Below are 18089 nucleotides of genomic sequence, written 5' to 3' on the forward strand. Positions count from 1 at the left end.
CCTTTGACACATGGACTGTTGGGGGACATTTGACTTCTAAACTGTAGCACTCAGGAAGTTCTTCAGAGATGTAGCATTATAGATTCCATAGTGTCTATCAGGGGATGGACTTCATAATTTCTATATGATAAGAATGAATTCATGATTATCTGGGTCATTTAACTTGTCTACTATAGCCTGAGCAGGGAGGTTAGGCTGGGAAATGAAATAGTTCCTACCTCAGCAAGGTTCCCACCTTACTTCCAAATTATAATTTCATCTACTAAATATTTAAAATGGTTTTTATTATTTACTCAATTCTGGTAAATATTGGGTTTGTTTCCAGTTTCTTTTCTGGTCCATTCATCCATTTCCCTGTCCCTGCCCTGCAGGACTGCACTGCAAGGGAGAATGGAGCAATTATCTTCTTGTATTCCTGAAGGCAACTTTGTCAGACAGTACAAAACTGGCAACAGCCTATGGGATGGTAGTGGTCCCACGGGTCAGTCTTCATCTGAGTCACTTGGGCCCATATATTGGCAGACAGCATCATAGTGAAGCTCTACCAACTGCTTATCTCTCCGCAGTTGCACCAAAGCCCGGCTCTTTGCTCGGTCTCGGCTCAGCAAGTGTCCCACCTGGAGCAAGTGTGAGATGAAGTTAGCAAGGCCAGCCCAGACCCTGGAACACCCTTTGAATGATCCCACTTCCAGTTTTGGGACTTACTCTTCCAGCCTGTGGCCCCAGTACCACCATCACACGGTTGCCCTCTACCTTGGGAACCAGGGTCTCCAGCATGTCTTCCCTCAGGCCTGCAAATGGGGGAGAAGAGAGTGAGGCCTGCAGCAAGGGCCAGCCTAGCCAGGTCTCCCAGAAGGGCCTTTTACATATTCCCTAGAGCCACTTTTCATCCTGTTGATAGATAAGGTGCCACCAAATCCACTGAACAAGTGAGGAAGCCTAGGGAGCAATTCATAGAAATAATTGTAAAAAAGGCTGGGTGCAGTGTGCATGCCTGCAATCCTAGTGAGCTGAGGATGTAGTTCAGTGGCAAAGTATCTCTGGTTTCTCCTATGTTCATGTATGTATACACGACCAGTGTAACTCCACATCATGATCAACCACAAGAATGGGATCCAAAATTAGAATAAGTTGTACTCCATGTATGTGTAATATATCAAAATATATTCTACTGTCATATATATCTAAAAGGAATAAATTTAAAAAAAATTTAAAATCTCTGTTTTCGATCTCTAGTACCAAAAAAGAAAAAAAGAAATAAAAAAGGAGCACTAATATACAGTATGTTTGTTTGTTTAGTACTAGGGGTGAAACCCAGGTCTACATCACCAATCCTTATTTAAAAATTTCATTTTGGGGTTGGGAATATAGCTCAGTTGGTACTAAGTTGGTACTAAGTTGCTAGCCACAGCCCAGACCCTGGAACCTACCTTTGTCTATGCTGTGTGTGTGTGTGTGTGTGTGTGTGTGTGTGTGTGTGTGTGTGTTGCTAGGGGTGGAACCCAGAACCTTGCACATCCCATGCCTGGGCAAGATTCTTGGCCTCAGATATTCAACCTCCAGGATGTGAATGCCCCAGCTGCCATGGCTCAGACTCACCTTCTAGGATTCGGCCTTCATCTGTCCGACACACACAGGTGTCTGGGCTCAAGACATCTTCAATTGTCATCTAGGAGATGGGTGAAGAAAATGAAAGATGTTTAGAGAGGTAAGGGGCCCAGTCCCTGGGTAAGGAAGGGTTCCTAAATCTGTGGTCTTTGCACCTTGGTGTTGTAATACTGGCCACCCTTGTGTAGCTTGTCCACAAACCGCACACGCAGGTCCCTGTGTAACCAGTGCTGGGTCATGGGGGTTGCTTTCTTATTCTTGGCTGCAGGCCCATCATTCCTGTGGAGAGAGGGCCAGCACCAGCATTAGATCTTTATCACACACATGTTCCAGACACCCTACCTTTGTCTAAGCTGTGAAACCCACTCATACTGCTGTTGCTAGTTATATCTCTGCACCCTCTTTGCACCAGAAGCCCTCTCTCTGTGCTTAAGCCTCCCCACAACCCTGTCTTCTTCCTCCTCCCCAGATGCCCAGAGTCTCACCGGTCTGGAGGGTGTTTCCGCTTCCTCTCTGAGTCTTCCCAGCGGACATGGAGGTCTTGATTCTGGAGGGCCTTCCGTGATGAGCCTGTTCCATTCTGTTGTCCCAGTGAAGTTCTGCTCACCTGGCCTGTTCAAGGGGGTGAAGGGAAAGCCAGAAAGAACCTCACTATCTTTTTTTTTTTTTTGCTGGTAGTGGGGAATGAACCCCTGGGTGCTTAACCACTAAGCTACATCTCCCATCTTTTAAAAAACTTTTTTTTTTTTTTTGAGACAGGGTCTTGCTAAGTTGCTAAGGCTGATCTTGAACTTGTGATCTTCCTGCCTCAGCCTCTTGAGAAGCTGGGATTATAAATGTAAACCACTGCACCCAGCTCTTACTGCCCTTTCCAAGGCCACATTTTACCCTAAGGCCATCTCCCACCTGCCAAAACACCCCTCTCCCCATTGTGTCTTTGCCGGGGCTATAAGAATGCTTTTCCCCTTGTGCTGCACCGTTTTGGCATCCTTCAGGAAGCTTTTCTTAATCACTCAGCCAATGCCAAGTGTTCACCAGAAGTAGCCATCTAGTGTGCACTACAGAACCCTGGAGAGCTACCATCATCCATCTGCCAAATCCCTCCTACTGTCATGCCTTTACCTGGACTACTCTGCCAGCCTCCTTTTGGTTACACCCTAACTGTAGGTCTCCCTTCCTAGCAAAAGACAGTGACATCATCCCCGATAGACAAGGACCTCCAGAGAGCAGGAATTATTTTCCACACTCATTTCTTTCTCCTTAGAGAGAGGCCAAAGACCTAGGGGTACTAGATCAATCTTTCTTCAATTTCACTGAATAAACTGGGCTGGGGTGTCACTCAGTGGTAGAATACCTGCTGAGTATGCAGGAAGCCCTGGATACTAGCACCAACAAACAAAAATATGAATAAACTCTTCATGTTCTGACCTCTGACCAGAAGTAAACCAGCCAGGCAGACCACTGCCCATGGCCTCTGCAGATCAAAAACCCACCCAACAAGACAGGCCTTGCTGACCTCCAGTGTTCCTCCAAATCCCCCATCTATGAAAGTGGCTCACTCACCAATATGCAGGGAGTTTCTGTCAAACTCCTGCTGGGAAACAGGTCGCAGACAGTACTCACTAACAGTCACCATGCGGCTGCCGACAGCTAGACGGACCATGGCCCGCACATTGTCAGGATCTAGGCCTTCCACCTAGAGTCAGGAGAGGGAGAAGTCAGAGAGGGGTTGAATGGACCCCATCCACCTAGGACCAAGTTGTCCACCCATTACTTCCAATAGACTTGAGTCCTGTGTGTCTCTCCCACCAGGCTATGACCTGTGAAGGCTGAGAACAGGTCTGGTTCCTCTGTCTCTTCTACTAATCTATGATCCCTAAGAACTGGGACCAGGCTGTGTTCCTCTGTCTGTCTCAGCAGACTGTTCAGCTCAAATATTCTTTAAGCATTGAATCCTCAAGTATCCTGTGGCATTTGACATTTCTCTCTTCTTTGGCTAGGAACTGAGACTCATAAAAACCCATCAAATGGTCCTGTTACCTAGTGAGACAGTGGGTGAAGCAGGCCTGAAAGACTACGACTCTGAGCCTTTGTACTCCAAACCCAATTATTTATTTATTTTTTGGTCAGGCACATACCCACAGGGCCATATCCCAAGGCCCTTTTTAATATTTTTTATTTAGAGATAGGGTCTCATTAAGTTGTTTAGGGCCTTGCTAAATTGCTAAGACTGGCTTTGAACTCATGATCCTCCTGCCTTCTGCCTCCCAAGCTGATGTGATTACAGGCGGGCACCACTGCTTCCAGCGCCAAACCTAATTCTTCCTCCCTTTGGCCTTCAAATTCATCTTCCCTGCTTGAGCTCCAGGGATATCTTGGTTAATTACCTTTCCATAGAGGCCTCGGTGAGGGCCAGAAAGAACCATCACTGCTCCTCCAGGCACGAGCCCTTGAGGCTGGTCTTCCTTATCTTTTTCTTGCTCCCCATCTGGCCTCAGTAGGGTGTTCGAGCCAGTGGAGGCCAAGGCCTGGGCCTCAGTCAAGTTTGCACCCAGCCCTAACCCCTTGGGCCTCAGTGAATTGACACGGGGCTTCACTACTCTGTAGAAAGGAATACAGGGTTGTGGAGAGATGCAGTAGTCTTTAGTGCCTCATTTTACCCCCCATCATCCAAACCCACCCCATCAATATTATCAACAATATCATTTCCAACCTCACATTAGGACTGGAGTTTTTGTGGTACCATGGTCTTGTACATGCTAGGCAAGTGCTCTAATCCTAAGCTATATCCTCAGCCCTTATCTTTATTTATTTATTTATTGGGTACCAGGGATTGAACTCAGGGGCACTTAACCACTGAGCCACATCCCCAGTCCTATTTTCTATTTCATTTACAGACAGGGTCTCATTGAGTTGCTTAGTGCCTCGCTTTTGCTGAGGCTGCTTTTGAACTCATGATCCTCCTGTCTCAGCCTCCCAAGCTGCTGGGATTACAGGTGTATGCCAGCACCACCCGGTCTTATCTTTATTTGTTTTTATTTATTGATACTAGAGATTGATCCCAGTGCCTCATGCATGCCAGGAAAGTGCTCTACTACTGAGCTACACCCCCAGCTTTAGGAATTCTTTTCAGGTTTTTAAAATAACTTTTACTTTTTAAAAGTTAATATGTGTATTATAGGACCTAGGAATTTTTTGACATATAAAAACAGCAATTCTTTTTTTCTTTTTTGGGGTGCTAGGGATTGAATTCAATGCCTGTATTACAGGACCTAGGAATTTTTTGACATATAAAAACAGCAATTCTTTTTTTTCTTTTTTTGTGGTGCTAGGGATTGAATTCAGTGCCTCACACATGTTAAGCACATGCTGTATCACTGAAATACACCCCTAGCACTCAAAAGGCATTTTTATTTGGTTCAACCTAATAACAACAGTGCATACACTCTCTATTACCTAGTATTTATAGTGAGGTCTAAGCCAGGTCCTTGTAACCAAATACACTAATAGTTCTACAGAAGAATCATAAGAATATGAATACCAAGCAGGGGAAACAGGCTTATCAAATGTTCAACACTAATTCCAGTCATTTGGCTGCCAAATGGGGGTTTATGGAAAAAAAAAAAGTTTGGTTTTCAGGATTCTTTGGAATTTGCAATTACAAAGAAGGGATTATAAATATACGTGATAGTATCAAATGTTTAGTCTATGCTTACTGTGGGCCAGGGCCCACTGTACATGCTTTATGAATATAATTTCATCTAACTCTCAAAATGGACTTGTGGGGCTGTGGATATAGTTCAGTTGGTAGAGTGCTTGCCTTGCATGCACAAGGCCTTGGGTTCAATCCCCAGTACCACAAACAAACAAAAACCAGACTTGTAAAGTCAGTACTATATTAACCCACTTTTCAGATGAGGAAACTGATTGTCAGAAGTGAATTTTATATAATTAAGATCTACTTGTGGAGTTTTAAAGGGAAATAGGAAACTTAAAGAGTAGAAGGGGCTACTTAGAACTAGTGATAATGTATCCTCTTTCACTGTCTGGATAGTTCTGGATTGGCAGAAACTTTGGGGATCTTGTTCACAGTCCATCCATCAATCCCCTCCCCCCTACTCCATAACTCACTGATTGAAAGTGCGGCCGATGCCCTCACCAGGTTTCCAGCCCATGCCCCGCAGCATGGCCAGCCCATAGGCCTCGACAGGGACTGCCTCATAATCAGCTTCCTCTGGCACCTGTATATTCAGACAAAGGAAGGATATAAGGCTTTGCTTATGGAGGGCCATCTGCTGGAAATGTACTTGCTGTCATCCACTGGGTGACCCTCTATGCTTCTAGCCCTTGACCAGTTATCTCAGGGCAGAGGTTTTTTTGTTTTGTTTTGTACCAGGGATTGAAGCCAGGTGCACTTAACCACTGAGCCCATCCCCAGCTCTTTTTTTTTTTGTACTGGGAATTGAACCCAGGGCCACTCAACCACTGAGTCACATCCCCAGCCCTTTTCTGTATTTTTTAACACATATTTTTTAGTTGTAGGTGGACACAATACCTTTATTTTATTTTTATGTGGTACTGAGGATTGAACCCAGTGCCTCATGCATGCCAGGCGAGTGCTCTACTGCTGAGTCCCAGCCCCAGCCCCCTAGCTCTTTTTTATATCTTATTGAGAGACAGGATCTTGCTGAATTACTTCATGCCTCACTAAATTGCTAAGGCTGGTTTTGAACTTGCAATCCTCCTGCCTCAGCCTCCTGGGCCGCTGGGATTACAGGCATGTGCCACCACATCTGGCATCAGGGCAGAATTTTTATTTCCTCTCACTTTACTCCTCCTCTGATTCAGTCCTTCAACAAATATTTGCAAAACACCTATTCTGTGGCAAGTACTAATCTTCTTGGCAAGTGCTGAGAGGAAGCAGTGAAAAAAACAGAAAAAAATCTCTGCTTTTGTGGGACGTATATTCTAGTTGTCAAGACATACAATAAATCAAATCCAGAAAGCATGATACATTAGGTAATAATAATTTGGGGGGGAGGTACTGGGGATTGAACCTAGGAGTATTTTACCACTAAGCCACATCTCCAGCTCTATTTTTTGAGGCAGAGTCTCACTAACTTTCTAAAGCTGGCCTTGAACTTGCAATCTTCCAGCCTCAGCTTCCTGAATCACTGGGATTATATACCTGTGTCAATTATCCTGGCTTATTATTAGATGGCGAGTTTTACAAAGAAAAATTAAAGTAGTGCTGGACACAGTGATATGTGCCTTTTGTTTCAGCTGCTGAGTGAACTCAAGGATCACTTGAGTTCAGAAGTTTTGTGGCCAGCCTGGGCAACACAGCAAGATGCAGTCTCCAACAACAAACAAACAAAGGCAGGTTAAGGGGATGCAGAGAAACAGAGAGGGAGTCCTACTATGGTGGCATTTAAGCAGAGATGGGAAGAGCCATGAGGATATGAGAAGGAAGTGTTCCAAGAAGAGAGAACAGTAGGCCCTGAGGCAGGGCAAGATTTGGTATGTGTGATCAATATCATGAAACACAATGTGATTGAAACAAACGTAGAGCCAGAAAAGAGATGGTTAAGAGATTAATGAAGAGAACTGAGCAGGAGCCAGACAGTCTCCAGTCAGGTGGAAACCACAAGAGGGAAACCACAATAGTCCAGATGAGAGATTCTGGTGACTCAGCCCAGCATGTTGGTAGTGGTAATGGTGAGAAATGGTCAATTCTAGATGTACTTTGAAAAGGGACATGGTGGGGTTGAACTGAAAGACTGTATATGGAGTATGAAATTGAGGGGAATTAAGGATGATTCCCAAGATTATTTATTTTGGTACTAGGGATTGAACTCAGAGGTGCTCTACCAATGACCTACATCCCCAGTCTTTTTTACTTTTTATTCATTTTATTAATTATGTGTTTTGTTCTAGGGATTAAAGCCAGGGGCACTTTACCATGGAGCTACATACTTTGCCTGTTTTATCTTTTAATTTTGAGACAGAGTCTCCCTAAGTTGCTGAGGCTTTCCTCAAATATGTGATCCTCCTGCCACAGCCTCCAGAGTTACTAGGATTTCAGGTAGGTACCACAACTTCTAGCAAGGTCAAGAATTTTTTTATGTTTGCTTTTTTGTTAGGAATTGACTGCAGGGGCACTTTATTACTGAGCTACATCCGTAGCCCTTTTTTATTTTTATTTTGAGACAGAGCCTCATGAAATTATTGACAGCCTCACTTAATTCCTGGGACTGGCCTTGAACTTGCACCCCTCCTGCCTCAGCCTCCCAAGTTATAATCCTATTACAGACATGTGCCACATCAGGCTACTTCAAGATTTTTAAGCTGAGATGAAAGATGTATGGAGCTGTGATCAATTGAGACATAGACAGTTTGGGGAGGAGGCTTTAGAGAAATGAAGCCAAAGCTGGAACAGGAAAAAGAGTGAAGTGAGGGTTGGGGACATAGATCAGTAGTAGAGCACTTGCTTAGCATGCACAACACCCTGGATTCTATCCTCTGCATAAAAAAAAGAAAAGAAGTGAAATGAAATAGTGAGATTCTTTTTAAAAAAAACATTAAATAAATCAAGGCACATCTAAAGGCTAATGAGAATAGTTCAACTGAAAGAAAGAGTGGTTTGAAGCTGTAGGAATAGGCACCAAGAATCATTGCAAAAAACTTATAAATGAAGAGATGGAAAGTTGGGTCCATGCCACATACAGTGGTGCATGCCTATAATCCCAGTGATTTGGGAGGCTGAAGCAGGAGGATCACAACCTCAAGGCCAGCTTCAGCAACTTAGTTAGACCCTGTCTCAAAAAATAAAATAAAATAAAAGGAGTGGGGACATAGCTCAGTGGTAAAGCTCCCCTGTGTTCAATCCTCCACACCAAAAAAAAAAAAAAAAGTGGGGTCCAGGGGTATGAAAGACAGACTTTGGTTATTTCCATGGACACACCTCTCATGTCTCCTGTTGTCACCTCCCGCTGTCACTCTTTTAATCCATTACAATTTCTCCAGAGGCACCACAAGTTGCCTCACTGGTGAACACACACCACACTTATTTCCTCTCACTGTGCCATTGCTTGTGCTGTTGATTCCATTAAGAGTTACTCCCTGGGCTGGGCACGGTGGCCCATTCCTGTAATCCCAGCAGCTCAGGAGGCTGAAGCAGGAGGGTCACAAACTCAAGATCAGCTTCAGCAACTTAGCAAGGCCCTAAGCAAATCAGTGAGACCCTGTCTCTAAATAAAACATAAAAAAAGGGCTGGAGATGTGGCTCAGTGGTAGAGCACCTCAGGGTTCAATAAAAAGTACTCCCTGGGTTCTTCTGTCTCTCACTAAACCCTATCTATCTTTCTAGGGCTCCCTCTTTCCATTCTGATGGCATCCTCATAATCTCTATCATGGACTATTGTTTCCCTTGCTTCCACCTTCACTTGCTAGTCTGTTCTATTCACAGCAGCCAGAGGGATCCTGTCAAATTACGAGTCACAACCCTTTCCTGCTCAGGGCCTGCCCATGGCTTTCATCTCACTTAGAGTAAAACCCAAAGTCTTCACCCTGGCTAAGGCCCTGCTTGGTCTAAACCCCTCTGCCTTCATCTACTGTCACACATCCCACTCTAGCCACATTGATCTGCTTGGTTTTTCTCAAACACTCCGGCCAAAAAAAGAAAGAAAGAAAGAAAGAAAAGAAAAAGAAAAAGAAAATAAGAGAGAGAAAAATCAAACACAAAAATCACTCCAGGCAGTGTGTGCCCTTATGGCCTTTACATTTCTTATGCCTTTTAATCTCCATCTTATTCAGATAATCCCAGAATTCAAGTACTTTTTTCATCCCCCAGTTATCTATTCATTTATGCTTCCAAAAAGAATGGAAGGAGGAAAGGATGGGCAGAAGTCTTCTGGGACACACACAGATTTCCTATGCTATGTATGGGGTGGCAAGCCTGGCAGTCTCAGCAGAGAGGCTGTCAGGAAGAGGGGCAAGGGGCAGCTCACTGTCTCAGCCTGGGGTTCGCTGTCTTCCTCTTTCCTGTTGGGGGTGCATCCTTTCTGGATCATGGGGATAGCAAGCCTGGGGTCGACACCCGCATTCTCTCTCTCCTCCAGAGACTTCTTGGATTCTAAGGAAGAATGGGAGGGAGCAATGAGATCCCATCCTATCCTTCCACCTTCCTCACCTCTTCCTTCACTGGCTCTGGGCAAAGGGGGAAGGTCACTCACCCTCAATGAGTTCCTTCACTGCCTGGGACAGCACTCCATCCACCAAGGCCTCAGTATCTGTGGATGGCCCAGTCATCTGGGCCAGTGGCTGCCTTCGATAGCCATTCTGGATCAATGGGATGACCAGCTCTTTGGGGGCTTCTGTGGGCTTCACACTGGTGTGGACACAGAGGAGTGAGATTGGGAGAGTAGTATTATTGGTGAGTTCTGAGTCACACTCCTCATTCATGGAAATACAAGAGTCAAACTCACTCCCAGCCCTATGGACCACGCATTTCTTTCTGTTTTCTGTTTCTCAGGTTATGTCTCTGACAATGCATTGATTGGATTCTCTCCCACAGTTCTCCCAACTCTTAAATATCAGTGTCTTCCAGGAATTATTCCCAGATTCTCACTGATTCTTTTCTGGAGGTCTCAGGCACTTTGGAGTCTCCTTTACTAACTAAGCTGAAGATGGCCTCCCTTAACTTGCATCTGCGGCTCCATCCCATTCTCCAAATTGGAAAGAGGCCCCAATATTTCAGTTGAGTCACTAAGAACCCTGTTATGTTCCCCTCCTTTCCCTTTCTCAGAACACCCACACCGCAGTGTCCCCAAGTTCTAAAATTCTCCCTCCTGATAATGTATCATCTCAATTCCCACAGCCATCAAGCCCAATTTTCCTACCTCTCCTACAAACACCCCCTTCTCGGCTCCATCAATTTACTCAGCATTTCAAGGTCACTGAAACAGGACAATCAACTTAGATTCCACCCTCCCGCTTGCGCCCACTGCACCGATTCCCACGGGTTCAAAGACGCGATTCACCTCTGCAGTTCCCTGTCTTCCACAGTCTTCAAGAAATCCTTCTCTGGGGCCGACCTCTCGCCGTCTTTCGGGTCCACAAGACGCCTCCGGGTGGACGTGCGAGTGAAGCCGAATGAAATTGGAGCAGTTGAACCTGCAGCTGACGGCAAAGCATCATCTTCTGCGTCCGCCATCTTGCCCGGGTTCCCAGGTTGGCGCAATGCTTGCTGGGAAGTTTAGTTTCGATTAAATTCGCTAGCGGCTGGCCGATGAGTAGTAGAACTACCTTTCCCATAAAACATTGCGGCTTCGTCAGGCGAAGGCCGACTAGGGGCCGTGGGAAGCAATCGTCGCTATCTTAAGCTTCTCAGGAGCAAGCCGAGCCTAACCTATAAGGAAACTGTCTTTATGAAAGTAGTCCTGATGGAATATCGATTTATCCTTCCCAGGTATTGAGTCTTTTCATGTGTTTGACAGGTATTTACTATTGGGTGCGCATTACTGTGCCCTATTGATGTAGGAAGTATAGAGGAAATAACTCATTAATAAACAATCTCAGATCGGGCGCAGTGGCAGAAATCTGTAATCCCAGCGGCTCGGAAGGCTGAGGCAGGAGGACTGCAAGTTCCAGACCCGCCTCAGAAATTTAGTGAGACCTTGTCTCCAAAAAAAAAAAAGAAAGAAAGGAAGAAAGATCCAGGCTGGGATGTGGCTCAAGCGGTAGGGCGCTCGTCTGGCATGCGTGCGGCCCCGGGTTCGAACCTCAGCACCACATACCAACAAAGATGTTGTGTCCGCCGATAACTAAAAAATAAAAATTAAAATTCTCTCTCTCTCTCATTCTCTCCTAAAAAAAAAAAAAAAAAAGATCCGGATATGTGGCTCATTGGTTAAGCACTCCTGGGCCCAGTCCCCCATACTAAAAGAAAAAATGCCCAAGGCCCTGGGTTGTTGGGTTCTCTAGCCTAGCAAAACAAAACAAAAAAAGCTGGGCACGATAGCCCAGGTCTGGAATTCCAGGTAATCTGGAGGCAGGAGACCAAAACAAGGAGGATCACAAACTCGAGGCCAATCTGGGCAAATTGGTAAGACCCTGTCTCAAAAATGAAAAAATAAACTCTGAGAATGTAGCTCAGTAGTAAAGCACCTTGGGTTCAGTTCCCAGTACTGAATAAAAAAAGACGAAAAAAATCAGGGTTGGGCTGGAGATGTAGCTTAGTGGTAGTGGTAGAGCACTTTCCTATCATGGGCAAGGCTCTAGGCAAATCCAGCCCAGCAAAACAAAGACAAAAACTCAAAACACACAAGAAACCCAAACCTCAGTGAGCAGCATTTGTATAGAAATAAGAAGATATATATATATAGAGGGGGGGGTAGGGAGCCAGGTGTGGCAGGGCACACCTTTAATCCCAGCAGCTAGGGAAGTTGAGGTAGGATGATTGAAAGTTCAAAGCCAGCTTCAGCAATATAGCAAGATCTTGTCTCAAAATAAAAAATAAAAACAGCTGGGGGCGCTGGAGTTGTGGCTCAGTGGTAGAGTGCTGGCCTCACATGTGTAGGCACTGGGTTCAAGTCTCAGCACTGCATATAAATAAATGAATGAAATAAATATTTTTAAAAAAAACAGCTGAGGATGTGGCTCAGTGGTTAAGCACTCCTGGAGTCAATCCTCATGTCCAAAAATTTTTAAAAAAAAGGAGGAAGAAGAAGAAATTAAAAAAGAGAAGCACTCCTAGAATAGTTGCATGAAGAACTTAGACATTTTTCCCAGCAAACTAACCATAACCAGTGAATATTCTTTTAAAAAGAACAATCATTTAGCTGGGTGTGGTGGCACACACCTGTAATCCTGGCAGCTAGAGAGAATGAGACAACCATCAGATTTGAAGCCAGCTTCAACAACTTAGAGAGACTGTAAGCAACCTAGTGAGTCCCTGTCTCAAAATTTTTTAAAAAGTAAAAAGGGCTGGGGAAATGGCTCAGTGGTTTTTTTTTTTTTTTTTTTTTTTTGTAGAAAAAAAATCAGTGGAGGACAGAGGATTTTGAATGTCCTCAACACAAAGAAATAACAAATATTCAGATGTTGGATATGCTTCTTATCTTGATCTGTAAAGTTGGCACCGTTACATTTTGTGTACATGTATCGAAATAACACATTGTGCTCCATAAATGTACAATTATTATATCAGTTAAATTTCTTAAATGTTTTAAAAATTAGTGGAGGTTAACAGAAGGATGTGATATCAAGACCAGATAGAAACTCAACAGCAAGGTCAAGGGGGGAAATGAAGAGAATCTGGTTAAAAGCTAAGTCATCTCTTACACTTATGCTCAAGGCTGAACCTTCTGAAAATTTGATTAAGAATCTGAACATGCATTTCTCCAGAGAAAATATATGGATGCCCTTTAAGCACAATGAAAAATGCTTAAAATCTGTATTAGTTTTCTAATAATGATTCATCAAATGACCCCCATACTTACTGATTTAAACAAATGTATTATCTTACAGTTCTGTAGGGCAGAAATTTCATCAGGCTAAAATCAAGATGTCAGCATGGCTGCATTCCTTCTGCAGGTTCTAGGGGTCAATCAATTTGCTTGCCTTTTCCAATTCTACCTGCTGCCTAAATCCCTTGACTTCTGGCCCCTTCCTCTATATTAAAAACAGTGCATTAGGGGCTGGAGTTGTGGCTCAGTGGTAGAACACTTGCCTAGCATGCCTGAAGCATGGGGTTCGATCACAGATACCACATAAAAATAAACAAGTAAAATAAAGGTATTGTGTCATCTAAAACTTAAAAAATTAAAAATTAAAAAAAAATTAAAAAGCAGTTCATTAGCATCTTCAAAATTTTTCTCTCACTCCTGATTCTGTTGTCAAATTCCCTTCTCTGATCCTCCTGAACCCACTTTCTTTTCTCCTTTTTGTGGTGCTGAGGATTGAACTTAGGGCATTGCACCACTGTGCTATACTCTCAGCCCTCTTTCATATTTAAGGACCTCTTTGATAATATTGCCTCCCAGAATAATCTCCTCATTTCAAAATCCTTAATTTAGTCACATTTGCAATGTATATTTTGCTATACAAGGTAATGTTCACAGGTTCTTGAGATTGGGTTGTGGACAATTTGGGGGGCTCCATACTCTGCCCATCAAATCATGTTTATCTAAAGCACATAAAGACTTAATTATCTATTTAGAAAATGAAAATCTATTACAATGACATATAAATTCACAAATCCACTAGGATGTCCACCTTAAAAAAGGTAGAAAAGCCAGGCACAGTGGCACATGCCAGTCATCCCTGCAGCCTCAGAAACTAAGTGAAACCTTTATTAAAAAACAAAAACAAAAACAAAAAAACAGGCCCAGGGGCATAGCTCACAGGATTAATCTCCAGTATCTTAAAAAAATGCACTAAAAATTGTACACAGATATTCAGAACACCATCAGAGCACTGTTATTCATAATAGCCAAGAACTTGAAATAATCAAAAATATCTACCAATGAATACAGTAAAAATGTGGTATTTCCATACAATGGAATACATTTTGGCAAAGAATGTGGTACTGGCACATATAACAATGTAGAACCTCAAAAACATTGTCCTTGTTTAATTTAATTTTTAGGAAATGTGAAGTAACAAATCCATAGAGATAGTATGTTAGTGATATTGTAGGACTGAGAGGTAGAGAAAAATAGGGAGAGTGAATGTTAAAGGTTAGAGTTTTTTAAGGGAGCCAAAATATGCTAAATTTATATTGCAATGATGATTACATAACCCTGTGAGGCCCTGTCTCTAAATAAAATATTTTTAAAAAGGGCTCAGGATGGGGGCTGTGGATATAGTTCAGTTGGTAGAGTGCTTGCCTTGTATGCACAAGGCCCTGGGTTTGATCCCCAGCACCAAAAACAAAACAAGTAAACAAAAAGGGCTCAGGATATCTTAAAAGTAGTTAAGAGCTCCTGGGATTTGATTCCTGGTATCAAAATAAATAAGTAAATTGCTGGTGGTGTAGCAAAGCCATAAGCAATTTAGTGACACTCTGCTTGAAATTAAAAAAAAAAAAACAAAGAAGAAGAAGAAGAAAATAAAAAGGGCTGGGGATGTAGCACAGTGGTAAAGAGGACTTGAAAGAAAGAAAATCCACAGTCACAGGGGCTAGGTCTGTAGCTCAGTGATAGAGTGATTGGTTGCCAATGACATTTCCGGTTGTGGATTTAGCTCAGTGGCAGAATGCTTGTATAGTGTGCACAATCCCCTACTCTGGATCCCCATTGCCTCAAAACAAAGAAAGAAAAAGTAGGTTCATAAAAATATAGTCTGCATGGTTCTTATTTATTTATTTTTGGGTACAAGGGATTGAACCTAGGGGCCCTTAACCACTGAGCACCTCAGCTCTTCTTCTTTTTCTTCTTCTTCTTTTTTTTTAATTTAGAGACAGGGTCTCATTAAATTGTTTAGAGCCTCACTATATTGCTGAGGCTGGCTTTGAATTTGAGATTCTCCTGCCTCAGCCTCCCAAGCCTCTGGGATTAGAGGCATACATCTCGCTACACAGTTCTGACTCTTAAAATATGAATGTAGTATTTTTATGTCCGGGTAGCTAAGGATTTTCACAGAAAGAGAAAATGATACACAAAAAGTTAGGAAACAGGTACCACCAGAGTCACATTTGAACCAGATTGCCTGAGAGTTAGGAGTCTACCTTGGTTCTAGACAATGACTCAGACCTTGTGCTGGATTCCCAGTCTGACCCTGCCACTGACCTTCTTCAACATCCTTCCTCCTCTATCACAATAATCCTCCTGAATCCAAGGTTCTTTAAGGTACTCTCCAGCCATGGATTGTTCAGAGCACCCCCAAGCTGACCCAGGTATTCACACCTTATTAGTATTAGTATTTACCAAGTTAGAACATCTGCTGGGGAGGCAAAGGGATCTTAGAGCAAGCCATTATCCATAATACTGGCTTTAGAGTCATATATTATAATAGCTTCGAAATGAAAGAGAGAAAATGTTGGGGAGAGGATTTGCCATAGAAACTACCGAGGCCCCGCCCCCTAAATTAACATTCTACTCTTTTGAACTCACACCCTGAGCATTGTCCTCAATTTAACTATTTCAGGGGCTGGGGATGTGGCTCAAGCGGTAGCGCGCTCGCCTGGCATGCCTGCGGCCCGGGTTCGATCCCCCAACACCACATACCAACAAAAATGTTGTGTCCGCCGAGAACTAAGAAATAAAAAATGTTGGAAATTCTCTCTCTCTCCCTCCTCTCACTCTCTCTTAAAAAAAAAAAAAGAATGAACTTTAAAAAAAAAAAATTAACTATTTCAGCACCGCGCCCTAGATAATGCTCAAGGCTCTGCCTTGTGTTTTATTTTATTTGTTTATCTACTTATTTTTAGGTACCTGTGATTAAACCCTGTGAAGCGCTACCACTGAGCACCCGCTCCGCTTTTTCAGTACTGATTGTTGAACTTGGAGGCACATTACCACTGAGCCTCATCCCCAGTCATTATTTTATTTTTAATTGTGAGAAGGGGTCTCACTAAATTGCTTGAGGGTCTGGCTTCGAATTTGGGATTCTCCCGAGTCACTGGGATTACAGGAGTGTGACATCCCACACAGCAAGTTCTGCCTTCTTGGCAAATAATCCTAGGCCAACTATTTGAGTAATCCTCCAGACCTTCCTGTCTAATGATAATAGCATGCAGCCCTAACACCCGGAACACCCCCTGGAAGCTGCTACTCTAAGATTGGGCTCTTGAGCATCCCAGACCCCGCCCTCTAATTAGCCTCCAAACTCCATCCCATTCCTCACACTTCAGGCAGCACCTCCAAGCACTCAGAGCCTCCACCCCGGGACTAGCATTCCAGTCCAGCCCTCCAACGAGTTGCCCACCCCCAGCATCCTCCAGGATCCACTCCCCAGAAATAACCTTCCATGATCCGCTGACCAGAATGACCACTCACACCAGCACCCTCAAAGAATCGCCTAGCGATCCCCTATCTCAATTACCCTAAAGGAATATGCTACAATAACCCCAAGGCCCTGCTCCCTCCAAGAGCTCTCCGAGCCCCGCCCGACCAAATCACACACTTTGGTCCCACCTGGGCCCATAATTAACAATTCCCTGGCCTGTCACCTCGGAACACAGCCCATCCCAATCCAGTACAATCCCCCTACCGAGGCCCCCGCCCCTCCCCGACCCCTGTCACGTACCCTCCTTGTGGCGCAGGCGCAAAGTGTCGCCCGCCCTGCGTACCAGCGCCCACTCATCTGCAGCAGCTCGAGCCGCCAGGGGGCGCGCGTCTAGCCGCGCCAGCAGCCCCCGGGGGGCCAGGGCCCGCGAGGAAGGCCGCGGCCTGCGCAGAAGAGAGACAGGTCAGCGCACACCCCGAGCCTCCGAGAATACCCATGATTCCAGACATCCGGAGACCTAAAAATGCTCGGCAACCTACCCGGAGACTCCTGGCCACTCCCTGCATTGTTTGGAAAGTCGTCGACTGTCCCCCTCCTCTTTCGAGACCCCCGACCATCGCGGGCATGACACTGGATCCCCACCTTGCCCCGACTATGTCCCTGCAGGTAGCCATTTGGCTGCAGTGGTCCTGGACCCCTCGGAACACCACAATAATTTCTCAGGAGCTCCTTGACTCTCCCCTAAATAATCTAGATTCCAAACTTCTCCCACCAAGTCTCTAGGGATCCTGCTTCTCTCGGAGATCCCGAAAGAAAACACCCCCACACAGCCCTGGGACACCCGATTTCCCCTCCACATCTCCTAAGCAGACCCTGCTACTCCCCGGAGATCCCTCGGAGGCCTATTTACCCCACATGACCCACGTGCCTCTAGGTGACCCCTCCATATAGTTATGTTCCGATCGCTCAGAAAATAGTGTTAGTCCATCCCAATCCAATTTTGTCCAAATTGGAGAGTTTTTATTTAGCCATCTGGCAACTTCTCCCTTCAGGATCCCAATTATCTCTGCCAGGAACAGTCCTGGGTTCAAGTTCTATAGGGTTTATAAGGGGAAAACCCACATCCTCGAAAATGTAGGTGCAGGCAAGCAAGCCTGATACAAGGCTGAGAAAGCAATTAGCAGAGCAAAAACAGACAACCACATCCTGGGTTCGAGCGCATTTCTGGGCATATGGAGTACAGAAAAACAATATTTTAACATCTTAGAAACAGCTTATAAAGCAGTTTTACATGGGAGTTATAAAAATGGAGTCACTATGGCTATATTTGCTTATAGCTATAACTTGTATCTAACTATTGTTCCATTAACCTATACTTATCTGTAACTATTAACCTATGGACTTATATTTATCACCTTACACTGTTCTATATCTTATTTCTAACAACCTAAATCTTATGTCTTATAGTTACATGATTACTTCTTCTAACTTATAACCAGAGCAGCATAACATTATTTATTCTATAACAATTA

The 18089-nt window shown here is 44.1% G+C and overlaps 1 protein-coding gene and 1 long non-coding RNA gene across 3 annotated transcripts; one reads left to right on the top strand and one right to left on the bottom strand.

Moving 5' to 3' along the window:
- Positions 1–263: 263 nt before the first annotated feature.
- Positions 264–17005, bottom strand: Gpkow (G-patch domain and KOW motifs). 2 transcript variants are annotated; one of them, XM_021735533.3, is made up of 12 exons: positions 16858–17005; positions 10650–11017; positions 9843–9997; positions 9618–9742; positions 5740–5849; positions 3996–4209; positions 3172–3304; positions 2094–2220; positions 1764–1887; positions 1600–1669; positions 706–791; positions 264–617 (listed from the first exon to the last, which is right to left on the bottom strand). In XM_021735533.3, exons 2-12 carry the CDS (start codon positions 10820–10822, stop codon positions 483–485), a joined length of 1452 nt encoding a protein of 483 aa, XP_021591208.1. In that variant the 5' UTR covers positions 10823–11017; positions 16858–17005; the 3' UTR covers positions 264–482. The 2 variants fall into 2 exon arrangements, with proteins under 2 accessions (XP_021591208.1, XP_077890981.1); XM_078034855.1 differs by having other exon boundaries at positions 10650–10855; positions 16858–16876.
- Positions 10972–15890, top strand: LOC144371756 (uncharacterized). Its single transcript, XR_013431852.1, has 2 exons — positions 10972–11077; positions 15757–15890. It is a non-coding gene; the product is annotated as an uncharacterized LOC144371756 (long non-coding RNA).
- Positions 17006–18089: the final 1084 nt, after the last annotated feature.

Source organism: Ictidomys tridecemlineatus, chromosome X, assembly GCF_052094955.1.
Source record: "Ictidomys tridecemlineatus isolate mIctTri1 chromosome X, mIctTri1.hap1, whole genome shotgun sequence".
Lineage (NCBI taxonomy): Eukaryota > Metazoa > Chordata > Mammalia > Rodentia > Sciuridae > Ictidomys > Ictidomys tridecemlineatus.

Excerpts from the sequence above, each read along its gene's own strand:
- Gpkow (XM_021735533.3), bottom strand. The coding sequence starts at position 10,822 with ATGGCGGACGCAGAAGATGATGCTTTGCCGTCAGCTGCAGGTTCAACT. Across the intron at positions 2,221-3,171 it reads CAGAAACTCCCTGCATATTG|GCCAGGTGAGCAGAACTTCA; the intron begins GTGAGTGAGCCA and ends CCCCTTGAACAG. Across the intron at positions 1,888-2,093 it reads CGGAAACACCCTCCAGACCG|GAATGATGGGCCTGCAGCCA; the intron begins GTGAGACTCTGG and ends CTCTCTCCACAG.